The 27,459-nt window shown below is 48.1% G+C and overlaps 8 protein-coding genes across 8 annotated transcripts; all 8 read left to right on the forward strand.

The window, feature by feature from the left end:
* Positions 1-114: 114 nt before the first annotated feature.
* Positions 115-3,180, forward strand: TbgDal_IX3460 (T. brucei spp.-specific protein; the record flags this gene model as incomplete). The annotated part of the gene is made up of 1 exon (XM_011778239.1): positions 115-3,180. One exon carries the CDS (start codon positions 115-117, stop codon positions 3,178-3,180), a length of 3,066 nt encoding a protein of 1,021 aa, XP_011776541.1.
* Positions 3,181-4,826: 1,646 nt separating this feature from the next.
* Positions 4,827-6,755, forward strand: TbgDal_IX3470 (protein kinase, putative; the record flags this gene model as incomplete). The annotated part of the gene is made up of 1 exon (XM_011778240.1): positions 4,827-6,755. The coding sequence occupies one exon, from the start codon at positions 4,827-4,829 to the stop codon at positions 6,753-6,755; it is 1,929 nt and encodes a 642-aa protein (XP_011776542.1).
* Positions 6,756-7,927: 1,172 nt separating this feature from the next.
* On the forward strand, positions 7,928-8,605 carry TbgDal_IX3480 (hypothetical protein; the record flags this gene model as incomplete). The annotated part of the gene is made up of 1 exon (XM_011778241.1): positions 7,928-8,605. One exon carries the CDS (start codon positions 7,928-7,930, stop codon positions 8,603-8,605), a length of 678 nt encoding a protein of 225 aa, XP_011776543.1.
* A 3,128-nt stretch (positions 8,606-11,733) lies between these two features.
* On the forward strand, positions 11,734-13,902 carry TbgDal_IX3490 (hypothetical protein, conserved; the record flags this gene model as incomplete). Its single annotated transcript, XM_011778242.1, has 1 exon — positions 11,734-13,902. One exon carries the CDS (start codon positions 11,734-11,736, stop codon positions 13,900-13,902), a length of 2,169 nt encoding a protein of 722 aa, XP_011776544.1.
* A 346-nt stretch (positions 13,903-14,248) lies between these two features.
* On the forward strand, positions 14,249-14,878 carry TbgDal_IX3500 (hypothetical protein, conserved; the record flags this gene model as incomplete). Its single annotated transcript, XM_011778243.1, has 1 exon — positions 14,249-14,878. One exon carries the CDS (start codon positions 14,249-14,251, stop codon positions 14,876-14,878), a length of 630 nt encoding a protein of 209 aa, XP_011776545.1.
* Positions 14,879-15,690: 812 nt separating this feature from the next.
* Positions 15,691-17,097, forward strand: TbgDal_IX3510 (hypothetical protein, conserved; the record flags this gene model as incomplete). Its single annotated transcript, XM_011778244.1, has 1 exon — positions 15,691-17,097. The coding sequence occupies one exon, from the start codon at positions 15,691-15,693 to the stop codon at positions 17,095-17,097; it is 1,407 nt and encodes a 468-aa protein (XP_011776546.1).
* Positions 17,098-17,730: 633 nt separating this feature from the next.
* TbgDal_IX3520 (hypothetical protein, conserved) lies at positions 17,731-19,389 on the forward strand (the record flags this gene model as incomplete). Its single annotated transcript, XM_011778245.1, has 1 exon — positions 17,731-19,389. The coding sequence occupies one exon, from the start codon at positions 17,731-17,733 to the stop codon at positions 19,387-19,389; it is 1,659 nt and encodes a 552-aa protein (XP_011776547.1).
* Positions 19,390-19,741: 352 nt separating this feature from the next.
* On the forward strand, positions 19,742-27,394 carry TbgDal_IX3530 (hypothetical protein, conserved; the record flags this gene model as incomplete). The annotated part of the gene is made up of 1 exon (XM_011778246.1): positions 19,742-27,394. One exon carries the CDS (start codon positions 19,742-19,744, stop codon positions 27,392-27,394), a length of 7,653 nt encoding a protein of 2,550 aa, XP_011776548.1.
* Positions 27,395-27,459: the final 65 nt, after the last annotated feature.

Raw genomic sequence — 27,459 nt, forward strand, 5'->3', positions numbered from 1 at the left:
TTAGTGTCACGGGGAACGGGAGACTGGGAATAAAAGAGAAAAAAGAGAAGGGTCTGGGTCTCAAAAGCAGTGACACACTCGAACTTGTGGTGAGGCCACACGACTACCCAGTCAATGGGGAACGCACAGGACATTCCTAATTCATTCCGCCGTACCGTGGTTTCCCTGCACTACAGGGAAAGTCCTTTTTCTGGGGATGACGATGAAGTATCGCAACTTTGCCGAACGATATTCTGCACGCGTTTAACCGCTGACGAGTTTGCTTGTTATTGGACTGCGGAAGATGTCAGGCAACTACGGCTCTACCACCCGAATCGACTCGCCACCATTTTATTATTGGCTATGAGGCAGTTGGAGGACTTTGTTGCAATCAGCAGCGACCCAAATGAAAAGTGGGGTAACGACAATCCTCTTCAGCACCCGGTGCGTAAAAGTAACTTTAGTGGCAGCGGTGCAACATCTGGAATAACGGAGGAATCCCCGCGATGGAGCGCGAAACGCAGGCCGCCAGTAGACTTCACCGCTGCAATCAACGCCCTTCGGCTCATTGCGGGGTCGCTGCCGTATTGTTTTGAAGATATCGACCTCTTGAGGGCAGTGGTGCAAAGTGACGAGGAAGAGGCATCCAAGGACGAGCTCAACGTCATCATTACCTCGCAGCGCACGCGTGAACTTATGGGAATGGACGACCGAACGGAGAGTCCACTTGCCGCGGGTTTTGCCCACCACTTCTTTGTCCAAGGTGGTAAGTGCTTCATGAACAATGAGCCAGGAGCACACCGATGTTTCTACGCTGATTTATTAGATGAAGAGAAACCTAACCCACCCACCACGCCGCTCGGTTTCCGTCTTGTCGAGCTACTGGTGAAACTTTTCTTTGTGCCCAAATTCTCACAAATGGAACCGATGAAAATGGCGCCGTCAATGATGGAGGAACTGCGGGGGAGCTTAGCTTATGACCTGAAATTGCTATCTCTGACGAGAGCGTTGGTGCCTCAAAACTTCGGTAGCACCGAGGATATTAACGAAGACGATGAGTGCTGGATGTTTTCCTTTGAGGGTACTTATGTCAAGGAAGCACGTAGCTTAGTGCTTCGCGCAATTCTACTGACCATCTCCGTACCCATATTTTACACGCCGTCATGCCTGAGCGACGCGCAAAGCAGGGAGCCCCAAGGAAATGAAAGCAGCTGCTCCCATGAGTCGTCAGGGGTGATGTATGAGGAAGTGAGTGATGTGATGCTTAGTGGGCTCTTCGACGTAAACGAGCGACCCCTGTTGGTGAAGTTTTTCGTACTCCTCCTGCATGTTGTGCGGTGCTGCCCGAAATGGCCTGTCACGGTTCCTTCTCTCCGTGGAATGTGGGCGGCGAGACCAACTCTCACAGCAGACAACGTTGACGTGCTCAGTCATTCACTTGCAATACTCGCCGCTGGTTTTTACACCGGTCCATACGTTGCTTCCCAGCGGTACGTCCATCGGGGAGAAAAACCCGTGCGGGTGCCGAGCGTTCTGTATGGAATCATGCATCAAGTGATTGGTTCGAATTTCGTTCCGTGGAAGATCTTACAGGGCACGGGACTGGAGGGAATTCCTGCTTCACCTGTTGTTGCTGATCCATATGAGGTGGGATCGTCTGGAATGGGATGTAGCAGTGCCACGAAAGAGCCGCATGATTGTGACGGTCTACCAGATTATGCAAGGAGCTTTGCCGATGGCGTGCTGGCTCTGCTGGAGGCACCTTTGATAGCAGGCAGTTCAAGCATTCCGAAACCAGAGGCACCGTGCTCATCGTTGGGTCTGCATCTAATGTTGTGGCTGTTGCAGCACAGCGAAGCAGCCATTAACGCTGTTGGACGCAAACCGCGATTATTGTTGGTTCTCGTACAGACTATTCATGTCGTCGGCACCCAATACCCGAGTTATCTTGGCGAAGGTCAAATCGCATTACTTTGCTTTCTTCGACTACTCCGGCACCAACCGTTTCTACGACTTCTATTGGAGCACCTCCCCACGGATGGAGACGCAGACCTCACACGTGAGGGAAAGGTGAACGCCACACAATTTTTGCGTGAGCTCCGAGTCGCAATGCCAACTTTACCGAATAAACTTGTTATCACGTCCAATATGAGCCCAGACAAGAGACGACAAATCGAGTGGCAGTCAGACGAGGTGCTTTGCATCCGTACATACTGTGATGTTCTTGTACTCACGCTGTGTTACGTAGTGGCGCCCGGTTCCCCTTCTTGGTTCAGTAATTTGCACAGAACGGCTGTCGAGGTGCTGCACACGCTGCAAGTATACCTTCCTAAGGCAACAGGGCGGTTCCCGCTTGACGTTCTTAGTGAACACATCGTGTTCGAGGTTGCCGGAAGTTTCAACCACATTTGTTCCCCTCGTGTACTGATGACGGGGGCTGACGCGCGGCTAGCCTGTTTTAATATGATCAAGGCGGTTTCTTTTATGCTTGAGGCAGCGATTGCACACATTAACGGTGGCAGCGGTGCAGCACTACTTAAAAATCAGGAACATGAGGATGTGGAATGCAAAGGTGGGGAAAGTAATATCGTGGCGCTTCTTTGGTTGCTGGTTACCCAAGGGGGGTTGTCAGAACTTACAAAACACATACAAACACAGTTGGACAGCAAAACCAAAGCGGCTGCTGGTGGTTCCTCTTATGCCGAGCCCTGCAGTGGCAAACTAGGTGATGGTACGGGGGTGGGAGTTTTAAAAGAACTGTTGCACAGTGATGAGTTTAACTTTCTTCGTCGTGTGACTAATGAAGTAGCTCAAAAGTTAAAGGATGCACTAGAAGATTCATCGGGAAGGGGCAATGGGACAGAGAAAACAACAGAGGTCGATATAGAACCATGCCACGAGGGGGAGAGATGGATGAAGTCAAGTGGTAAACGTCTCTGGTTTGAGCGTGATGATAAGCTTTTTCAAAAAGTGTTGGAAGTCGGTTCGAGCGTAGTAAATGAGAAAGAACAGGAACGCCGTGAGAAGGGGAGGTTGGGAGGAGAATTCGTCACTTCCCCTGTTGCGTTGCGTGAGGCGTCAGTGCCTTTTGAAGGTGCCGCTAAGCGATGGCTGCTCCGCCAGTTGTGGGTGCAGGTACATCGTCTGAACACCGGGCCACCAGTGTTTGATTTCCGCACCGCCACCATTATCCGGGAGTAATGTTTCTGGTTCACTGACCCCATATAAATCAAATTAAGTTTTTTTTTCGTTTTTTTTTTGCTCTCTTGGGTGCTGACAGCATTATTCCCTTGTGTTGTATTAAGTTAACTGTCTGTTTTCTGCTTTTTTTTTTTTGCTTCTTCTCCCGAGCGGCTAAGTTGGAGATGTGCCTTTTAGACAAGGCTTATGTGCCGATACAAAAAGTCTTCATATACCGGGTGTGCACCGGGATTGGTATTTGTTGTTACTTCCTCCCCCCGCTATGCATGAAAAAACAAAAACAAAAAAACAAAAGTAGGCATTAATCAATGAATAAATAAATAAAGGGGATATCACGGGCGAATATTGTTGCTTTCTTTTGTTTTTTTTTGGTTATCTTATGATCGCCTACAGGTTTAAGGACCAGAGACGCAGTGTCGCCACGGTTGGCACCTCAACCTCCCGTTTCCATTATCTAGCCTCCTCAAACACACATGCACATGCTGTGAAAAGGGGAGGGCGAAACAGGCGGAAAAAAAAACAATAATGCCAGGTGGAAACGGAACTTTTTAGATTTGCTTTGTTTATTATTTTGTTTTTGTTCGTTTGTGTATTTACCTCTATGCTTATTCGATGTCTTATGTTAGCCACAATTGTTGTAAATATTTTTTTGTCTTTTTCCTTCGGGTTGGGGGGGGGGGAAGGACGGTGCGGGGGTATGTGAAGAGGAAGATATGTATGTGCCGGTGTCCGTACCGTATTACCTGCTAGTGTTTTATGTCGGTCTTGTGGCGGGGTAGCGTATTTTTCTTTTTATTTTTAAGGGGGGGGAACTGAATGCTTCTTTTCTCCTTAATGTCTTGTTGTGAGTTGTTACTTCTCGTAAACATAAGTGTCTTTAATGTCGATTTTCTTCTTATTTACTTTATTTATGTTTCATTTTGGCTTTCTGATCTCATTGTATTCGATGATGTACTCTCCAATTTTTCATTATTTTTTTTTAAAAAAACTTTCCTTAGGAATCGAAGAAATTAAGATAAAGAAAAAGGAAGAAACAAGTGGTTAAAACCAACGAAAAGTAAAGGTGCAACTCTTTTGGTAATAAAGGGGATATTCAGCAGGAAATAGAACTTATTTCCTCTTGATTTGGAAAATAAAAAAAAGAAGTGAAAAGGAGGGACAGGAATCGTGTGATCTGAAGGGGAAAAGGGCCAACGGAGGCGATTGGGTAATCAGGGCAAACGCGTACCCAGACATACGCAAAGGAAAATAAAAAACACAAAACAACAGGTACCAAAGGACGGGGGCGACAACATTCCAAATATCAAAGAGGGAGAGAAAGGAGAGGAAAAAATTTTAAAGAAGGAAAGGTGTTCACAAAAGTGTATATATTATTTTAATATATACTTTGTTCGCCTTTGCAAACCAGCGATTACACCACGCGACCCATACACGTGGCAAACGAATTATTTAACTACTTAGGTCAGTACCATAGTTTGGCGAGGTCACTGAAGTATTCCTCACACGAAGAAAGGAAGAAACAGAGAAGAAAAGTGAAGGAATAAATGGGCAGTGATAGTAAATCTAGTAAGTCCAAGGACAAGAACTTCTCATCAAAGGGTAAAATTGAGAAGTATAACAAGGATGGTACCGAAACAATTTTGATCATGGGGCGTCCCTTTCGTATTGTGCAGAGGTTAAGTGAGAAGGTGCTTAACCCGGAGGCGAAAAGCTCGAAGAAAAGCAGCAAGAAAGCTAAGGATGTGTACTCCTACATTGTGGTTGTTGAAAACATTGAAGCTTTACCAATGTTTGCCAGGTATGTCGTTGTGAAGCGTACCTTTTTCAAGATAGACGAGGTGTTGTTGGCTCATCGGGAGCCTGAGATTTTGAATCGCGTTCGCGATAAGGGAATCCTGCACGTGTTCCACAGTGAAGTAACACGGAATGATGGGCGTTTGGGAACAACCGTGGCGATGGAGTACTGCCCCGGAAGTTTGGAACAGCGCCTGCAGCAGGAGACTCGGATGTTAGAAAGTGAAGTGGTACAAGTGTTGCTAGCGCTGGCTAGTGTGTTGGGCTACTTGCACTCTAGGCAGCCCCCGGTTGCACACCGTAACATTAATCCAAGCAATGTGTTAATTCACTCGGAGTCGGCAGGAGCGAGCGCATACCGCCTCTACAACTTTAGAAGTGCCATGACGGAGGCGTACCACTGCGAGAACCACGAGGAGGTAGTGGCGGCCATGGAAGACTTTGCCCGCTACACCACGGCAGGGTACCGGGCGCCTGAAATGTTAGACCCAAGTAGTCACAAGCGTATTGATGAACAGGTAGATATGTGGGCTCTTGGTGTGCTGCTGTACTACGCAATGTACCAGCGCCTGCCCTTCACGGATGCATGCTGGGGGCTGGCAAGAAAACCCAAGTTACGCTACCCCGTGGAAGCTGAAGTGTGGTACACGGGCTCACTACGCATCGTGCTTGAGCATCTTCTTGAACCAGATCCGGAGAAGAGGTGGGATGCGTTTGCTCTCATCAACTTCATGCGTTTCGACAATGACCTATGCAGACACATTGGACCCTTCTGCTTCTCGCAGACTGAGCGGCCCGAGGGATGGGAACCGCAGGACGTGAAGGTAATTGGCCGCCCAGTTCCAGCCAAAGTTCTCCCGGAGAGGCTGCGAAATACTGGCCAGTCCGACGATCCGGCTGCTGCAGCGCGTGACAACAGGGACGAAGCGGCTGCCAGCTCCGTCAAGAGCCGCACAGCGGCACAGGAGTCTGGAGATAATGATCAAATGGTTCTCAAGGCAGTAACTGCACTGAGTTCAGATACCGCTTCCACAGATCCCGAGGTGCTAGCCTACCGTGAAAAGCTCATTCGTGAACAGGAGGAGGCATGGCAAGTGGCAGAAAGCGCACACAAAAAGCGGGATAAGGAAGACAAGGATGGGACGACCTCTGGACCGGCAGATGTTGATTCATTGTTTGGTCCAACTGAAAAGAAGGAAGCTGTAAAGGAAAACAAGGCATCTGCTATTGACGACTTATTTGGTGGCATGGAGACACAACCATCACAGCCTCAAAAACCAACAACGGATGACCTCTTTGGAGGCGCCTCTACAGCTACTGCGAGCAACCAAATCCCACCCCAGGGATCCCAAGTTGGAGCTAACGACAGTTGGAAGGATGATCTCTTCGCTGCGCCACCTCAGCAACCACAAATGCAACCTCAACCGGCCTTTCCAATGGCAGCTGACAGTAGTTGGAGCACCGGAGCACCAACATCGGTGCCAATGAATCCAACCGGCGGCATGATGGGTCAACAGCAGGCCCCCATGGGATGGGGAAATGGAGCAACAACTCCGGGTTTCCAACCAATGCAAACTCCACAAATGCAACAACAAGTTCCTGGTGGATGGGGAAATGGAGCAACAGCTCCGGGTTTCCAACCAATGCAAACTCCACAAATGCAACAACAAGTTCCTGGTGGTGCCCCCGGTTTCACGGGCGGAAACGACCTATTCCAAAGGCCACAGCAGCAACAGCCACAGCAACCAGAGAAGGACCCCTTCGCCAGTCTCTTCAAGTGATGTTTTACATGACTGCAATACTGGCACAGAACAGCATCATACGCCACCCCCCCCCCCCCCAAAAAAAAAGGGGGGGGTCAGTTGGGGTACATTTTTTCTTAACAAAAAAAAAGAGAAAGGTAAAAGAAATAAAGAAATACCAACTAACAATTAAGAGAAGGAAAGGAACCCGCAGGTCATACCCTCTTTATTCCACCTCTCTTTCCTTCTGTTTTGTTCCGTTCGGTGTTTAAACCTGTTTCAACATGTTCAATTTTCTGCTGTGTCTCCCCATTCTCAATCACATCCACCTCTTTTTTTATTTTTATTTTTAGTATCAGTGTTTCATTTTTTTTTTCTTTTTTCGTTTATCATCACTTTATTATTATTATTATTACGTCCCTCCGTTGTTTGTGCTTTTTGATATACTTGCTAATGCTTTGAAGTGTGTGAGGGGAAGGGGAGGGAGGGAGAGAAAAAAGAAAAAGAAAAAAGGAAGAGGGGAGGGGAGGGGGATTTATCAAGAGAGGACAAACAAAAGGAAAGAAACGGTTTTGTTTTCTTTTTGAGAAAATAAATAAATAATGAATAACATATGTTTTATCATAACCTCCATTTGCGGATTCCAATGAAGGGCGTGGCAAAATCCATAAGGAAGAGGGTTGTGCGCATGTGTTTCTTTTTTATTATTATTTGCTTACGTTCATAAAAAGTAGAGGAATGGAATGGAAAGAGATGGGAAGTGGAGGGAATGAATGAATGAATGAACGAATTGGAAACCGAAATGATTAGAATAAAAAAGAATGAAGGAAAAAGCAGGTGGTTTACCGCCGCTCATAGACAAAGCATTTACATACGTGCATAGATACAAAAAAAAAAAAGAAATATATAAATATATATTTATATACATGTACTGGTGTGTATTAATGTTTATTTGTATGTATTTTTTTATATATTTTGGTGTGCGTACGTTTGCGTGTATGAGCGAAAGGGAGAGGGGGGAGAGCAGACCGGGACGAAAAGGGGGTGGAAATATAATGTTTACTTTTTCTTCTTCTTCTTCTTTATCTCTCTCTCTTTAAAACTTTAATTTCCGTTAAGAAAAGAGGGGAAAAAAGATAACGTGTGGGTATGAGAGTTTATTAGGAAACCGTGTGTGTGTGTTGGTCGGTTCCGTGTGTGTGTGTGTATGTATGAATGTATGTGTCTCTCTCTCTCTCTCTTGTGGCCAGCCTCATGGTGGGACCGCGCGTGGAAGAAAGAAAAAAAGAAGAGGAAAAGAGGAAAGAAACAAAACAAATAGGAAGGAAAATGAAATGAAAGAGTTTTTAGTACCCATCACTGCCTTATGGGTGGATTCGTCACTAGCCATCGTCCTGTGCACTCTTTTTTTAAAAAAAAAGATTTTTCTCTCTTCCTTTTCATCTCTTTTCATACGGGGTTATTATTGCTCCTCATTCCACACATACGCAAACAAATATATATATATCTATATATATATAATCCCTTCCTTTCACTTCACAAAGCAATTCAGGGATTCCATTTGCCATCAATGCGAACTTGCTAGGACAACATTTTCTTTTTTAAAAAAAAAAACAAATTGCAGGGGCACGTTGTGTCTGTTCGTACCGGGTTACCCCTTTTTGTTTGTCAATTATGCACAAATTTGTGCACTGCTTACGCCATACAAACATTATTATTATTATTATCATGCAGTGATTTTCTCTCTTGTCTACAAAGAAGAAGAGGCACATGTTCGTGGTTTTTTTTTCAATTTTTTTTTTGTTGTTGTGTGTTTGTATTTAACTTCGCTGTCGTGGATGCATGCGAGTTATCGTCTTGGAGGTCATAAAACGCAAGGACGGAAATAACAAAAATAAACAATACCAACGCCACAAATGCTGAAATACCGTCTTTATTCCCTTCATTTATCTTTCCCTTGTTTTTTCTTTAAAAAATTATTTTAAGTTGTTGTTGTTTTTTTCCTATAAATATATTTATTTATATTTCCTGTCGTTACGGCGGTCACGGCATTATTTGTGTGGATCGATTGTCACTCATATGTCGAGGAAAGAAAGTTGAAGGTATGAAGATGAACTGAGAGCAGAGATTGGGAAATAATAATAATAGTAATAATAATGAAAAGAAAAGAAAACTCAGAAGGCGTCATTTTGTGTAAGGTCCGGGAACTTGTATCCTTTATTATCATTATCATCATTATTATTATTATTATTATTATTATTGTGTTTTAAAAAAAAATTATATGTATTTATTTGGTTTTTTTCCTCTTTTGAAAGAAGAAAAAATACCAGAGAAAACGAAAAAAAAAAAAGGAGGACGAAGAGAAAATTCGTATTGTCAACTCACTTGCTATTTGATCTGAACGTGTGTAAGAGATGAGGAAAATGGACTTTAATGAGTCAACATATTTCAAAACTGAACAAAAGAAGAGAAAAAAAAAAAAAAAAGATGCTCGACACGATAAGGGGAGTGAAGAAGAACCAAAAGGAGGAAAAATATTTAAAAAAAAAAGAGGAGAAAAGAAACGAGAAGAGAAGAGAAGATAAAAGAATATGCGTCGGCAACAACAAAAACAACAATTTTTTTTTTAAAAAAAGGTAAAACAGCACAAAAACAAAAAAAGTGAGAAGGCTGCGTGATGGTTACTTGGGAGTCGAAAACTGCTATTGGCATGTTGCATCATTCCATTCAGTGTTACATGGACCCTGAGGTGCCACGCGCATTATTCCTATTGAAACAAATCTTTTTTTTTTTGTAGTTAATCTTATTAAATATGTGTTTTCTTTTTTTTCTTTTTTCTTTTTTTGATGTTTTTAAACACCCCTCTACACCGCGATTATTCGCGTCTTCTGATGCCTTCCAACAAGGCCTAAAAAGCTGCGCGTGTCTTTTCTGTTTGTTTTGTTTTTGTTTTTGTTTTTGTTTCTCTCTCTCTCTTTTTGCTCGTAGTGAAACAACAAATGAAACGAAATATTTGCTGGGCCTCACGTGTTTCTTTGCTATTCTTCTTTCTTTGTTTATTTGGTGTTTGTTTATGTTGTGTGGAGTTGAGACCAAAAAGAGATGAAAAGTGTGTAATCATTCTCAGCTTTCATTGCCCAGTCTCTTTCTGTTTTGTTAACGCTTTTCTTTCTTTTTTTTTTATTGACCTTCCTTAACTTTCGTTTTTATTTTATAAAAAAAAAAAAAAGAAGAAATTATATCTATCTTTCTTTCCTTTTCTCTTTTTTTTTATATCCTCTTTTCGTACAATTCCACTGCCCTTTCAATCTCTTTTACCCTTTCTTTTTCTTGTTGTTGTTCCTCTTTCCCACTTGTGTGATGATATCATATACGCTACCTATTCACAACTATTTTTTTTCTTTTTTTTCCTTCTTATTTCTCTCTTTTTTACTTTTCTTTTATTTTTTTTTATTTTAAAACAAACAAATATGCGCTGATGTCAAGTGGAGACGGAAACTGAGGTGCTAAAAGACAAGTTTTTAAACGTACCTGAAGCAACTAGTATCACTTTCTTCTCTATTTTCATAAAGAAAAAAAACATTGTAGTAGTTGACATATATACATATATACATATATCAGTCTAGCTGTTCTTTTGGGTTCTGGATAGGCAGTTAGAAGTACAAACGAATAAATTTTGTAAAAATAAAAAAAAAACAGTACAAAAGCATCGGGGGGAACGGAGCGAGTTTGCATCTTCATTCGCATAAAAATCCATTTATACGTACATATATATATATATATATATGCCAGAATCCTTGCGGTTTTATAGGATAACATTTATCTCCTTTGGTTCGGCATTATTTTGTGTTATAATATTAAATTGCAGAGTGGCGTCGTGTATCCAAGAGAAAATGGGTGGTGAAAGTAGTGCCCCCCAACCGACTAATGATTCGTCCGGCAATGACTTCAGCAACAATGGCAATAATAGCGATAATAATAATTCCAATAGCAGTATTAAAAACGACAATTATAATAAACCAGTGCCTGGAGCTGAAGGGCAAAATGACGGGTTGCATTTCCCCCAGCGTCTCGTCTGTCGCCTGCCGGAACGAAAATTTCCACTTCCGGTTTTAACCCTCAAGGGAGGTCACGGGGTTGCATCAAATACAACTAAGAAGTAACACACAAGACAACACGCGTTTGTGCATTTGTTTTGTCTGTAATGTAATGTAATGAAATGAAATGAAATAGGAGGAAAGAGAAAATAGCGTGTTATTAGCGTAGATATGACTCAGGAAAAGGGGAAATGAAGTATTTACAAGAGTGCCATTTCCTCCCCCTTCCCCCCTTCCCTCGTCGTTATTATTTTTACCATTGTGTCGTTATCGCTTTTTTTTCTCTTTTTCACCGTTTTTGGTATTGTTGTTGTTTGTTTTTAATTTTTTTTTTGCGGTTCGGTTGAACCCTATGCGTCTCGATATCAAATCCAAGAGAATAAAACAAAAAGGGAAGTTAAGGAGCCGGAGGGCTATTTTCAAGGCCCAGCTATGTTTTCTTGCAAGGATACGTATGCGCTTCCTTTGATTTCTTTTTCTGTATGTCGTTTTATGCACGTTCTCCCACTTCGGTCATAATTAAAAAACAAGGATTCGCATCATTGGTTATTGATAGTTTTCCTTCCCTTTTTGTTTTCCCTTTTTTATATTGGTTGCGGTCGCCCAACTTTCGGTACCCCAAAGTGAGTCTCAAACATCAGCTACACTCTTCCCGTTCGTGTGAAACATTTTGATGTTCCTGCCTTTATTTTTTGGTGATTTTCCCTCCCAAGTTGAATTCGTTACTTGTTATTACCACTGTTATTCTTATCATCACACTATTATAAATTGCCTTTTGTTGTTTTTGTTGTTGCTTTCGGGTTGCCTCCCATTCCAACACGGGTGGGCATGTCATGAGAGAGAGAGACGCGTGCGGGAGAGGGAGTTGAGTAACACCCGCTAAAAACGGAAAAAAAAGGGGGAAAAGTTAGCAGCGCCTTATGGTTCGTGTGAAGGAAAAGGCTCGGAAGGGTGACGATGCCTTCAAGACACGGAAACAAAAAGTCGGGCGGAAAAAACTCGCCCCGGCAACAGCCACACGGGCGGAGGTACACGCCCGCACACTCCGCGTAACGACACCAACAGCAATCACTCGAGGGATTCTCGAGAGCGAGGCCGTAAGAACGGGGGAGAACTGCCAAACTCATAAAGGTGAGAAAGAAAAACGTGTGGTGTTGGCGGAGCAATTACACCGAGACTTTAAGGAACATCTTGCGGGCACGAGGCATTACAAAAAGGTGATTCGGTCCACATCCTTCGCATCACTCACGAGGGCCGTCGCTGGGCACTTCTCAGCGGTGGGAAGGGCGGATGACTCCTCAGCAATGGGGAATGAAACGCAACTGAGCCCGTTGGAGATTTTGTACGCCTACACGGGAGCACTCGATGCCATGACGGACACTGATGATGACGTCCGACGCGCAGCTTTGGGCACGTTGAAGGTCATTTTGTATCGACGCAAGCCGGCAGCACAAATCGATGAGCAGGGGAGTGGTGCCATGGAGGCCGGTGGCGGTTCCGCTACGGCGTTTAACGTGGACCAGGCACGCGCCGCTTTGCGTGTTGTGGATGTAACATTAACCCATGCAATGGTGTCGGTGCGGCGGTCTGGAGTGGAACTGCTACAACTCATCTTACAGGTGCAACCACTCAGCGTTAGGGCAGTGTTGAGTGAATCAACCACATGGGTGAAAATGGCAGGCCGTATCTCCAGCATCGTCCTACCCAGCACGAGTAACGGAAGCGGCAACAGTCCATCGACAAAAATGTTTCATGTGGTTGCTGACCTACTCGAAACAATGATACCTCAGCATCGAAGTGAGAGTGATGCGTGGAATCAGGGGTGCCCGCGAGCGCGACACGCTGTGGATGAAGTGGTTGGCAAACAAGGCGAAAGTAACGTATCACTCTCTGCTTTGGTTGCTCAATTTTTTGATGAGTGCAGTCCTCGGTGGTGTGTGGCATGGAAGGAACTCATGGAGTTGCGCGCTGCATTATTCCGTGATGTGGAATGGGTGAGACACGCTACAGCGCTGGCACGTGCGTTTGCCTGCTGTGCGATGTACCTGTGGGACCATCGCCTGCTTGGCCGAAAGAACTCGCGGCTCATGCACCACCTCTTCACTGTCAAAGTACCCTTCACTATGCATGAACTGATTGCTCCCAGAGACCCCACTGCAGAAAGCGGTTGTGGGGTTGGTAATGGCAGTAAATGGCGCGTTGAATTAGCCAACGCCATAGCCAACGCTTGTCTTCCACTCGCCGCCGCAAATGATGACGCCTGGGAAGTGTTGCATAGCTTCCTCTCGATTAGTTTTCACTGTGCAAAGGATTCGGACTCCTCAGATGGGACGTCTTCCGCTGGTGAAAGCGGTAAATCCAGGCGTGCTACCCAACTTGTTGGGCCCGTGCGTACTCTGCGAACAGCGGTGGTACGCCTTCATCAGGCTTTACTTCCACGTTTGCTTCCGATTGCATCACCCCTTCTTCAAATAGTTATGCAAGCGACTAATCTGAGTGACAGTAGCGAAACAGATCGGTTGGCGTTAGTAGACGTGCTGCTGATGTCGGCGGATGTGTTTTCTTCATTTGTAACCTCGCAAGTCGCCGTGCAAAATCCTCAGAACATCCGATACCTTCGTGACGTCGTTTTGGTGGTTCCTCGGTTTTTTTTCGCCCTGCGCGGTCTCCAGATGGAAGCCGCCTGCCTCGACCGCATCGTCTTCTCTTTCCTGTATCCGTTGTGGCGGGTGGTAAGCAGCGGTCATCCGCTACTGTCTTCACCAATGCCAAACAAATTACCAGGCGGCGCGCCGTCTTCCCCACAGGTTAATAAAGAAAACAAGCAAAAGATAACAGCTTTGCAACTGCTCGCTCGTTCCTTAACGTCCCTGTTTGAGATTCGCGTACCTGACAGTGGCGGTGAAGGCACATGCAGATCTGTTGCAGGTGTTCTGCAGCGTTGTAGCGACAGGACGGTGGAGTTAGCAGTGCACACATTGTTTTATGTGGGCGCGACGGTGCCGCCCACGAGCTGGACACGTGAAAACAATGTACTTTCCCTTCCAACACTCGTGGACACTTTGCCGCGACCCGGTGTTTGTGCGTGAAGGTGATGTGCAGGCCATGCAATTTCCAGTTGTGACAGTAATCGAGTAAATTAGTAAGGAAATGGGGGAAACAAAACTTAAAACCATCAGCAAATGCGAGCTCAACAGTAGCGGAGGGTCTCTACCCCTAACCTCTTTTTGGGGGTGGGGTGGATTATGGTATTCTGTGCACAATACCCCCGCCTCTCAGTTATCTCCTTTTAGACGGTTTTTATTTTTTTCGTCTGTCCGTCCGTTTCTTTGTGGTTTATTTAGCGCAAATAAACGTGCACGTAGTTAAGGGGGAGAAAGCGCGGATAGAGTGATTCAAAAGGTTGGTGGCCGAAGTTATAGTTGTTAGTGGCGAATGGACGCCGGAAGCGATGAGGCAGTTCAAAAGAAAATGCAGGAATTCCTGTCGAAGGATGCCATGGAGGAGCTCCGCAACATCGGTGATCGAACGGAAAGTCGCGTGCGTCATGGATTGCTCCCCCGCGACTACCAGCAGCAGCAACATCAAAAGGACTATCAGACGGCTAACGTCACTCACGAGGAAGAAGTAAATTCGTACATACAGCAACGGCGCACATGGCGGGAAAGTGTGCTTTTGCTCCGTGATTTTGAGTACTGGAGACTCCGAGCAGAATATTATCCATACGTGCGGCGCGGCGACGAACAAAATGACAACTTTTTCATCCGTGGTATTGCCTGCCATCCTCGGCTGAGTGACTACCCAATGTGCCGCAAACCGATACAAGATTACTTTGTGTGCCGCGACAAAAATAAGATATTGCAACTGTTCAACCTGTGTGCCCCAATGAAAGAGCAGTTCTGCGCATGCATTAACGAAGTGTTCGTGAAGAATCACGAGCGTGGTGACAAGAAGTTTAATGCACAGCGTAATGAGTACTTTGAGGAACAGCGAAATAGGCGACTCTCAAAGATGATGGCGCATGTGGAGGACTCAATGGAGAAGCGAAAGAAGCTACAGGATTAAATAAGACATCAAATTTGAAAGGGATAACGTGCGGAATGGTGACAAGAGTGTCACTTGCCACGCTCCTTCCCTCTACCCAAATCTTCCATTATCGTTATGTTCACTATTCTCCCTTGTCTCCCTTCTCTTACCTTATTTTCCGTTCATCACAACTAATGTGACTGTTATTTGTTTTTACTTACCGCCTGCGGATGTTGAACTTTCGCGGCAGAAAACTTCTTCTAGTTGCTGGGTGGGGAGGCTGCTATATTAGTATTCTTTTATCGGTTATATGTTGTTCCGGAGGCGCGCGCACGTGTTGAAAAAATGGTTACTATTCGTTTATTTACTGGGGGCTTAATGGGGGGAAAAAAAGGATAATACTAGATGTCTGACCGATGGCCAAACGCGGTACCCCCTTGTTCAGTGGGGTGCGCTTTGATATCGGCGTCGGATGAGTGACGTGAGGTACGCTCAAAGAAATTGTTCGGGTATGTTGGGCTGCTTTCCAATTCCTTGGGTGAACTTCAAGGAATGAAACTAGAACCAGTGTTTAGGAAATGGAAACCATTACAAATACATACACAACACACATACTAGGGCTCAGTGTCGTCACGCCCCGGGAACTTTCCATCCACTTCATTAAACGATGAGTGTGTTACCCCAATCGCATACTCCCATGCCACTTCCCCGTTTTCCCTCCCCTTCCCCCCCCCCTTGCATTAACAAATGCTCCGTTTTCCTCTTGTACTTTTGCCTCCTCGGAGCAAAAATACGCCCATTACTGACTGGGAAAAGTCCACGTAGAGGGACTACGTTACAGCTAGTAATATATGAAGACTGTAATTTCCACTGCTTTTGCACGCGTTGGTGAGCTTGCTTGTCAGCAGGATTCATTCCTGCGTGAGATAACCGCTCGTGTCGTATCCTGCGAGGCTGCCGCTGTGAACAGAAACAATAGTGGTGCCTCTGGTAAAAAGAGCAAAAGTAGCGGTACACAAGTGGAGCTGCCGCAAAGCTACGACGTGATACTCACCGACTCTGTTCTGTTTCCCGACGGTGGTGGGCAACCGTGCGACCATGGTGTTCTTATCCGGCGAGAAACAAACGAGGAACTGCCGGTCCGTGTGGTTCAGCGGCGAGGTGATTTGTGTGTGATGAATTTGCCGTGCATGCTCAAAGTCGGTGAGGACGTCCAACTCCGGGTTGACTGGGACCGCCGTCTCGACCACATGCAGCACCACTCCGCGCAGCATTTGTTGACTGCTGTCGTTGAAGACCCCGGTTTCTGTGGTTTGCCAACAGTGTCGTGGGCGCTAACGCAGCCATACTGTCATATCGTTCTTCCAACAGGAAAAAGGATTGAGCCTGAGATGGTGCAGCGAATCGAAGAGCACTGCAATCGTGTCATTGCGCGGGCGGTTCCTGTACGGTGCAGAGTATACAGCAGCAAAGAGGAGTATGAAAACGACTTGCAGAGGGAGCCGGAGAAAAATGACGACGGAGGAAGGCTGCGCGGCTCGCGACCCATTCCTCCAGATGTTGCGGGGCCCATTCGTATAATTGATATGGAGGGTATTGACTGTTGCACTTGTTGTGGCACTCACGTCACCAACTTGGCGCAGTTGCAAGTATTGAAGCTCCTACACCAAGAAACCAAAGGAGATACACTGAAACTGTTCTTCATTGCAGGTGAACGCGTGAGGCGTTTCTTCGGCGACATGTATGGTCGCGAGAGGGAGCTAATGAAAGAAATGGGTGGCATACGGCCTGAAGATTTCGTTTCGGCAGCCATTCGAAAGGGAAAAGACTTCGTGGAGCTGGAGAAACGATTGAAGCACATGACTCAAGAGCTTATGAAACTGCGGAGCGAGAAACTTATCGCAGAGGCAAAACAGTTGTCAGAAAACGGGAAGGGTGACAGTGCCAGTCACAGGCCTCCTGTTGTCGTTTACCGTCGCGATGATGTTGACGCAGATTTCTTCAGCGGACTTCGGGATGAACTGCGACAAGCGTGTCCCAACTGTGTCGGTGTCTTTGCTTGGGCAATGGCTCCTCTAACCGCAGCCAAAACGGGGCAATTTATGATTGTTGGCCCAACTGAAAGTGTAGAGGTTTTGGCGCCGGTTGTGTGTGCAGCTCTCGAGGGTAAGGGAGGCATGTCGAAGTTTGGCTACCGTGGAAAGGGAAGCCTTTGCGCTTGGGAAGATCTCGTGAAGGAGTTGACTTCCAAGGGGTAAATATTTTCATTTTACTGGCGGGTCCCCGTCTCTGCACACCTGAGGAGGAGGAGGAGCCTCAGCTCTTAGCAGGGCCAAGATTCCCTTATCCGTTTCAGCTTATCGCGATTACAGAATTATTGTCAATTTCATCCAATGACACTGACTTTGGTGGGATAATCTCTGCAGTGTGCAGTTGTTGGTCATTGTTTTTTTTTTAATTTTTCTCCTTACATGCACGGCGTAGCTGTCCCCGCGCGGTAGCAAAGTCTTCTGGGTGCGGTGGTCATTGATGGTCACTGCGTCGTGCTTTTTTTTCCTCCCATTGGTACCTCTTTTCCCCCCTTCCCCAAAGTTCGTTGTGTCCCTTTTTTTTTTTTCTCTTCTTGCTTTTATCCCACCAGCCCCTCAAGTAAGGAGTGTGCCATAACTCACCGAATACTTTGCTCTGGATACGACACCGTACGAGGCCTCCGTATAGCGTACTACAAGCACACGCTCACACCATATATAAACGTACGGAAACGCAAAGCATTTGATTTACCAAAAGAGAAGGGGGCGAAAAAAAAAAAATAGTTAAAGGTTGTGGTTGTTTGCACGTGGTGTGCGCTGCGGCACTGAGCCATCGTGAGTCTTTTACCTTTTTTTTTCTACATGGCAGTTGATCGTATCGGAAACGAGGAGGGCACTACTAAACGGAAAGGGCATGGGTTGCTGTGCCTTCCTGCTGGTGTGATTAAGGAAGTGCTTTCCTTCCTCCCAGCGACGATAACAGTGCGGGTTATGACCTTTGTTGCGCCTCGGTTTGCATACATTACAAGGAGTGATATACATTGGATGAGCGTGTGGAACGCATACATAAATGAGTGCACTAGTCGATACTCGCAGAGTGGCCCATTATCTCATCGAAAGGGCCGTTTAGAAATGTTGTGCGCGAACGGGAAAAGTTATAGCGGGCCGATAATACTTCTCGCGTCGGTGCCGAAGCGGGCGCTACCGAACACGCGTGTCACTAGCAGAGGAAGTGGAAAAATAGCACTAGTGGAATGGCGAGACGACCCCAACAGTGAGAAAGAAGGGGAAAAGTGCGACTGCGTGGTGCACCTTATCTTACCAATCAGGTCACTGCCATCACTGTCTGGTAGTCCGGTCATCGCCTCTACTGAGCGCATGGCTGCCCTCCGAATTTCAAGGGTGGAGGATCGCGAAGGGAATGAGGTCGACCACCCTAACGACGGCGAGCACAATAGTTTAGGTGTTGGTGTATGCGATACGATGCTGTTACGTAAGGCACTGTGTTTCCTCCACGGTAACAACAGTAACATGCTATTTATTAGGCCAATGATCGACGGGCTGCATGCTGTACGACTTCTCTTTTTCTCTTCCAAACAATCTAGCCTCGACCGGCGCGAGGGCACAACTGAGGAACAGGAAGCGACAATTGTTGAGTTCATCAACGCTGTTGCATACGCATTGGAGTGCTGCACTTCTCGAAAAGCGTTAGCGCCGGCGGGGACAGCTCGCTTGGCGACGCTGTATTTGGAGACGGGTTCGGAATCTGTCTTCACGATCGGAAACGACGCTGCAACCGTTGCTGAAAATGCAATCGCCGTAGAAGCTGCCGAAACGGCATCTGGCGGGAGCAACGATGGTATATTTTTCTCTCTATTTGACTCACAACCTTCGGAAAAACCGGAAGCCGGTGCGAACGGGCTACGGTACAGCAGTGTGAGCACCCAAGTGTATCTTTTCCTTCTTCAGCACGTCAGCTTCTCGGACGTGCACGTGCATGTCTTGGAGAATGAGCGAAAGTGTGCAGTGTGTAGCAGGGTACTGAGTCCAACAGGACGTGCGGTAGAGTTCCGTTTTTTTTATTCATTGTTTCTTGGTGGCTATCCTCGTTTCTTCGCTAAGATGGTTTTTGCTGAGGCCGATCTCCCACGCACGCGGATCCAGCAGGTCTTCGAGCGTAACTGTAGTCGATATGTGCCAACTTCAGCGGCTGATTATTCGTCTAACGAAGAGGATGAAAATGAGGAAGAAACGTTACCAATGCTGTGTAATTCGTTCTGTGGGGGATACGGGCGGGTGGAAGTGGACATAAAACCAACCATATCAAGAGATGGTTTTGAACGGCTGCGTGAGGCGCTTGGCTTATCCGCTGCAGTTCTTCCCATGCCAATGCTTTGGAATGTTGTGATGTTGGCAACCGGTGTGGGTGGTGTGGTACTGCGTGAGCAGCAGTCGTGTTTCGCATCCTACTACAGGACGTCATTCGCCGCCGCCTTTGAGCAGGAGTTTGAGTCCAGTTGAGTTTACGAGTGAGTGAAGGTAAAAAAAAAAAATTGCGGATGGGTGTGGGTGTGGGTGTTTATTGTACGTTAAGCGTTAGTGCAGAGCATATTGCTTGTGTCGCGCCGCTGGTACCCAGTGTCCACTGGAAAAGGAGATGCCACGGCCAACTGTACGCATAGACACATCTGGAACTACTGCGTTTGCATTTGTAAATAGGTGAGATGTCGAGTATATGTGTATCTTCTTTTCTGTTGCACATCTTGGCTTGGTACGGCTGTGAGTAAGTGGGGAACTACGACCCACAAACACTGCACAAGGGGAGAATACTCAGTCAAGCGCATATAGTGTCTTCTCTATTTTTGATGTAGGCATGAAGAGGTGCCGCGCTTACTTTGTCGGGGAGGTTGCGCTCACCGGGGTCGGTGCTTTTCAGGGACGGTGGTGCCAGCCGGCATGCAAGTCGCAGTTGCAAAGCACGCAGAAACAAGGACGACCCGATGGCCTTACGGTGTCGTTGATGCGCTTATCGGCGTCACAGCGGCGCACGGCCTCCGTAGCATATGCCCACGGAAATGAAGAGCGACAACTGCTCCCAACGAGTTACAAGAATGTTGCAGCACCGCGCCTCCTGCACGTACTCTTGCTGAAGTGCCGGCAGAAGACCGCCAAGCCGTCCATTTTGGATGTTGAAGCTGTACCGGAAGTCTCCATGCTAGCAGGTGCGCAGCGAGACGCGGACGAGTCCGGTGGAAAATGGCATGCGGCTTTCCGGTTGTTCAGTGAAGCGATACAGCGGCGCGGAGTGCTACCCAACATTGCTCACATTAATGTGCTGCTTGGAATTACTGTACGTGAGCGCCGTTGGCCGCAAAAGGCGGAAGTGGAAAATTTTGTCGAACGGTTCCTTGAAGCCGCGGAGTGCATGGGTGACGAAAGGAGAGAGTATCTGGCGGAGCAGTTGCAAACGGGTGCTAAAGGCAATGAATGCACTGTAGATGATGTATCCATCCAGCAACTGATTACGGCTATGCGACCGACAGCAGAGACGTACGAATGGCTCATGGAGGCCGCCGTAAGACAGCGAGACTGGGAAGCGGCACTCACATACTTCGGCGACGCACGTGCTGCGTGCCTACCAATTAGTGACCTCTCACTTCGTTTGTCCCTTCGCGCCTATCGAATTGCTGGCGTGCACTCAATCTTCAAGACGACCAAAAGAGATCGGCGCGCAGTGCAAATGATGTCACTCCGCACGGATCAAAGAGGGCCTGCACTCCGATCCTCGGCGGCGCCGGCGTCACTGCGCGGTGTGGCTAACGCAGTGCGGGTGGAATCGGAGGATGTGCGGTATGTGTGGCAAGCTGCCCTCTCACTGTTTGAGTCCTACAAGCATCGTGTGCATGAGGGACAGACGGTAGGGCTCTTTATGACGATGATGACGGAGGCCGGGCAGTACCAACAGGTTATTCGTACGCACTCTGAATGTCATCGTACCCTTATTGTCGATGAAGATGTACTCCTTACTGTGAGCAGGGCAGCACGAGAACTTGGTGACTGGGTTTTGAGCCTGCGTTTGCTCGAGGAAAGCAGTGCAAAAGCTTCAGGGCTGCCGCAATCGATACTGGAAAACACCGTGCATACCTTGCGACGGACCGGACACTACAGGGAGATACTGCTACTTCATGCGCAGCTTCCGCCCATATTCTGGTCTGCTGGGGCCTATGTAGTTCTCGCTCAAGCCGCGGTAGTGCAACGGGAGCTGCCCTTGCTCCTATCGCTTCTCACGGACGAAGAAGACAGATATGAAGACGCACAAATGCCACACGATGTGGATACTGCAGCTCATACATCGTTACAACGAAATCTTTCTTTCAACGTTACAACCGCTGCGTCGATGTGTACAGGAAGGCAAAAGCAAACACCGCTGGAAATGTTTGACGTGGCCCTACGGGCCATTCAGGTTGAGCTCATTCATCGGCGGTGCAAACGTGCTGGCGATTCTAGTACCAGTACAGGTAGCGGAAGCATTGGCACGGGCAGCGGCAACTGCCAAGCAGGGTCGGTGACGCCACGATACGATTCCGTGGCAAGTCTCGCCTCGCTCTCTGTTGCTATCTACGAAAAGTTCCTGCATGTGTCAACACGTCAACTGAAGAAGTGGGAGCGCGACAATTGGCCCTCCGGCTCCACATTGACTATCTATGCGCCACTTTTAAAGCTTCTTGCTGTACCGCTCTGTGAAAATCATACCGTTGTTTCCACTAACAAGAACGTGCGCGGCTCCCCGTGCGCCCCTTGGGAAGTGGCCCTCGCGCATGTGGCATTGATCAGGAGGCCTGACGCTCCGCTAATATGCCTTGCCGCCCACCTACTGCAGCGGTATCAGCAATGGGAGGCAGCCTTCAAGTTACTGTCCCACGTGGAGCACAACGACGAGTTGGCTCAGTCTGCTGCTTTTAAATTACGTTGTGCTCTGCAACTGGGGCCGTCTCGGGCGTCGGCATCAGTGGAGCCATCAAGTTATCGTTGCACGATCATTTCCGCCACCTCCGTCCGTTATGCCGTGTTAAGCGCCACCGCCCACCGACCAGCTGCGGCGCTCCATCTCGTACAGTATGCACTGGCACACAGCTGGATCGACAGTGGTATGGCGTTGCAGCTGCTGCAGCACATACAACGCAATATGAAAGAACCGGTGCAGCGCCGCACTGCCGGCAGACAAGCGACAGCGTCGAATTCCCACATTGGCATGATCGGCGGTGAAACCGATAGCTACACTCTATCATGTGATGCTATCGTTTTTTTCAAAGAATTTGTTTCTCTTTGGAGCCAGCAGAGTTGTGTGGTGGCCCCACTTGCACCTCTCTTCAATGAGATATTAATATTCCTGCAGCGTGGACCTCATACGGACCCATCAATATCGTCGTTCACTGCTTTATGTGGTTCAATAGCAAACGTCCTCCGTCGACTCTCCACCGAATGGAAAGTGGAGCAACACGCTGATGTGGAGCTGGCGCTGGTTGCAGCGGTCCACGCAACTGTGCACCACGTGGGGGCCTCTACGTTGAGCCGACGAGCTCTCTGGTCGGAGTGTCTGTGTCTCGTTCAGCTCTTCCACAGTCCACTCATTCGTCGAACCTATATCGTAGGAGTACTGGAGGTAAATGAGGCAACATTTCGTGTGCTCCGTACGTTTATATCAAATTGTAATCGGTCTGAGGAGGCGTTTGTGGAGGGTATCGCGTTTCAGTGGTTGCTGCCAGGGAAAGTACTGGAACTTCCTCAACTGGAAGAAATTTTTAGGGCACCAGGTGGCCTCACAAGCGCTGCAAATGCTTCGGTGTGGTGGTCGTTGGGGTTGTTGCTGTATTCACTCGTATGGGCAAGTCGGCTCCGCTCGAAAGAACTCGTGCGGCACTTTGTTGGAGTGCTGCTACCGCTGCTTCAGCGGCTTTTGCAGAATGAAGGGAATTGTACTATCATAAGTACTAGTGTTTCCCCACGCGAAATTAGGTCAGATGGGCTGGCGGCTGCCGTTGTTGCTGTGCAGTGCCTGACAAGCGGCGCACACGAAGAGGTGCTACATGACTGGCCCCACGTATATGAGCTGCTTTCAACGCTTCTCCAAGTGCCTGAACTGACTGCAACGGAGAAGGGAGAAGGGAATGATGTAAGTACCTTAGCAGATGTGTTGGGCGCAGTTCTCGACAAGTTGCGTCGTTCATTTCATTTCCTGATAAGGGGTGTTTCACTCAACAAAGGTTACCGCACACATTGTCCGAAAGGTCCTACCACGCCGGCTAGTGACCGTGTAAAGGAACATGGAACCGCGGAAGGAAATAGTTCCGGGGAAGTGGTAGAAAGGAGTGCGTTTGTTTTTCTGGACATCTGTGAGGAGTTAACAAAGCGCCTCTCAGTTGGAACTAATGGCGAACGGCTTGTGCGAAACGGAATCACATCCTGCTTGGATAAAGTGATGAACTGTATTTGGGATGTCGGCTACGCTTTATTTGTGTGGCGCACACTTTTCAGTGGGTATCCAAATCAAGTAAACGCCAAGGTGCTGCAGCAGTTGCAAAGTCGGTACCACAGGGCCTTGTACATGCAAATGTTGCACCTTCCTGTACAGCATACAACTCCGTCCATACTGGAACGCTGGTTGGTTGTGATGAGTGGCTGTGACCGAAATGGTGGAACGACAAGGACACATGAAGAGTCGCACGAAAATAGGTTGTGTGCTGCAATAATAAATGACATTACAACCCTGGACGCATGGGCAAGTTGCCGTTCGTTGCCACACGAGCCGGGTGCGCATGGACGCGAGTCTCGGGGAAGGGAACCATTGCTAATTGTTCCGATGGTTCTGAGAGTAATAAATTCAATTACGCAAGCTGCGATGAAGCGGTTCTCACAGTGCAAGTTGTCCCACACGAAAACGTGCTCCAAATCATGGAGTGGTCTTCTGCAACTCGGTGGTGGCCGAGACGTGCATTCTCTTTTTGAAGATCACCTTCTGGTTACCACCATACAGCAACTACAAACCTTGCAGGAGGCGGGGTCTGCATTGGTATATATGATGCTCTGTGAAGGGAATACAGAAGTGTTGCAAATGGCGCCACAGATTATGTCGTGGTACTTTTGCCCCCGAACCGTTATGAATGCAGTTGTGCACAGCATGCATTCCGCTTCCCCAGATGTGCTGAAGCCTCTGTGGAAACCAGAGGTTCTCGTGGCTGCTTTTGAAGCACTGGGTGTGCAGAGTCGAATGCATGCAGCGGAGGGAATCTCTCCACCACGACTTTGCGTGGGGAGTCAGGCATCCCTCCTTTTGTCCTTGTTAACAAGTTCGTCAGTTGTCCGTGCAGTGGCGCGCATGGATGAAGAAGTCATAATCGCAGCCTTATTGTCACTTGAGGCTGCGGATCTTGAGCGTAGCGATAATGCACAGCAAACTGCACACCAGCTGCTAGTTGCATTTCCAAAGATACTGGAGAGGCAACTGGTATCAATGCTGCTGAGGGGTCATCTTGGGGAGACACAACTGCACGCACTCGATGTCATCGTGGAACGCACGGCGTCGGAGGTACGTAAGGGATCCGGCACTTGCAGTCCAGCACTCACTCGGGGTGCAGCCATGTGGATGCTGCTGCGCAGACCTAGCGAAAACCGTGGGGCACGAGCCGACGGATATGATGGTTTGGTGGAGTCCATAACTATGGAGGAAAGAATATTTTGCAATATAATGATTTTTTGTGGATCACAGTTTGAGGTTAACAGCTGTCGAGCGGGTGCTGTGCAGACGCAGCAGCGAAAACGAAAGCAACCGGCACCAAGAGAAATGCGTGCTCGTAATCAGTTTATCCCTTACGCACTTGAGTGGGAGCAAGCGCTCAAGTTACTCACTGATGCCAACAAGGTTGAGCTATCAGATGTTGTGGACGTAAATGGCGCCTTCCTTGACGTCATAGAAATGTATGGTGCCTGCGTACCGATGGCATGGAAAGTGGGTTTCGCGGAAGAGCTACTGTCACACGAAGCCGGTTGTGACGATCGTCACAAAGGCGAAGTCTTACCTAAAGTCCTTGTCCGCGACGTGGCAAGGGAACTCTTACATTGTCGGTCGTTTGCACCGGGTCAACCCGTTGATGACAGGGAGCTGTATCGAGTTGGTTTGAAGATATGGTCCTCTCTTTCGACGCGGAGAGGGGCTCTTGTACAATCTCCACCAAGTGGTGTATGGAACTTAGTTTGGAGGATTCTGAACGAGATGTTGAGAAACCGTTCGCATGTGCATGGAAGACCTGCCGGACTTGCTGAGGTGAGTGTGCTCCCGTTCAGTCTTTGCGTGGTCGAGCGTGCGGTTACGCACATATTGCGCTGCGGTGTCCGCTGGTCATTATTGCCGGGAGAGAGGGAGGACATACCGACGGTGGCTGCCTCGCTATTGCTAATGCTGGAGCTGATAATCCCATGTCGATCCCTCCGTTTGGCGCTATTTGAGTCGGACAACATCACCCATGAAGAGGGCTCTGATGCCCCCGGTTGTGTCGCTGCCATCACTTGTGAGGAAAATTCTACAGGGGAACATGCAGTGTGGTCCACCCTTCTCAGTTTTGAAGTGCTACTGTTAACGTTACCTGGGCTCTTAGATGGCAGCAGCGGAGCTGTCCCGAGCTGCGCCGCCGCCAAGGGCCAAAATGCTCTCGATGTCGTAACAACTCTGCCCAAGATGTTGCTCTACTTCGCGTGCCGCCATGTTTCGCACTTAACATCCCTCGGAGAGGATTCTGCTCGGGACCGGAGTGGTGCCGCGCAGGAGGAACTTGGCCGTTTGATAGAGCTCTGTGGCTGGCACATCGCTTCTTTTTCCAGTGCTTTGCTAACTGACAGCATTAAAGGGGAGGCCCCATCCACGGGGAAGCGCTTGGTCCTTGAAACCGCCGTCAAGAACTTCGTTCGCGCGGCGCTACTTATGGGTGCATGGCGGGATATCTATTGGTTAGCATTCCGCATACTTGCCTGCGTGAAAACACTATTTGCGCACGGAGGGCGAGCATCAAAGCATCCTCAAATGTGGGGCTGGGTTGTTGGGCTGCTGCCGGCGATGGTCGTTGCTTCTGCGCGAACGAGCAGCAGCATTCAAGTCCAGGTTTCCACTCTCATAAAGGAAGTCCCATTGGACCTTTTACGTTTGGTTCCCTACGGCGAGGTCCCTACTGTAAATGGGTTGGATAATGAAGAGGAGGTACGAATACGACAGGGTGTTCTTTCTGTCCTCCTTAGGCAGGTGGAACAAAGCATTTGGTTGAAAACGGAGGAAGTGCTGCGGGAGCGCGGACGGTCCCTCGCCTTCGCGGACCGCCTCTCAGCCGTCAAACCATTGGTTCAACTGGGTATGCATCTCGAGGTGTGGAAGGGCAATGGCGCACGAGCCAGTAGCTTCCTGGAGACGTTGCTGTTTTTCCTTTCGGAACGCCAATTTAAACTTTTGTGCGAAGCGTCGCGTGTGGAGAACAGAAGCAAAGCCTTGTCGGTGAGGGCGGTTTCTCCGTCTGAGCGGTTGCCGCAGAAACCAGAGATGACGTGGGAGGAAGCCCTCACACTCTTACTTCGGTCAAACAGAGCAGAATTCTGCAGTTTCTTGCAGAAATCTTCATCTAGCAGTAAATCCACAACACCGAAGCTTCACAACGCGCTGTCTATTTTCAAATCTTCTCATATTTCGTGCTGCACACCATGGTGGGCGGCCATCACATTGTTTTGCAGGTCCGATGGACCACCCCATGTGATTCATGTGTTTCCTGCATTTTTTTCTGAACGAGTGATCGAGCGGTGTCCGTCTTGGAAGACGGCACTACGAGCACTGCAGCATTCGTTATCAACAGTACCACACACCACGCGAGTGCAACAATACCTTGTGTACTTGATACTGCGACGATTGCGCACAGATCCCACATGGGCGATAGAGGAAAGTTACACATCCGCTCCAACTAAACTATTGGGTGAGCACCTCTCCTGGCAAACCGCCTGCTGGTGCTACGATCAACTGGCACGGAAGGGTAAAGGAGCTCCGCCAATACAACAGCGGACGATGACTGAGTTGCTTCGCCACTGCGTGCTAGACCCAGAAGCGACACTGTCCATGTACGAGGTGTACTGGGCCCAAGGGTACAATCGAGCAGAAGGTGTGAATTCTTTCCTCTCGCTTCTGCGAGCAGGACGCCGCGGCAACAGCGAAAAGTTGGTGCTACGCGCAATGCGAGACTACATCAAACAGTGTGACGAGTGGAACGGCGCACAGTGCAACACACAGCGTCGCAAAATAAAGAGCCCTCCATTTACTGCCGAGGGAAACGCAACGCTGTGCCGTGCCTTCCTTAGTGTATGCTCTGGTGGAATTGTTTCACAGCAAGCCAGGACAGAGGTGGCGGCAGCATTGAAACAGCGAGGATGTATTGGCGAAGTGGAGGAGCTTCTCATCGTGTCCGGGTGTAGTGAAGGCGCGCGTCCGAGGGACACGTAAGGAGGGAAGTCAGCCTTTCCCCCTTCAGTGGGCGATTTGTTCATTACTCGAATGACATGAAGGTG

Source organism: Trypanosoma brucei, chromosome 9, assembly GCF_000210295.1.
Source record: "Trypanosoma brucei gambiense DAL972 chromosome 9, complete sequence".
NCBI classification, from domain to species: domain Eukaryota; phylum Euglenozoa; class Kinetoplastea; order Trypanosomatida; family Trypanosomatidae; genus Trypanosoma; species Trypanosoma brucei.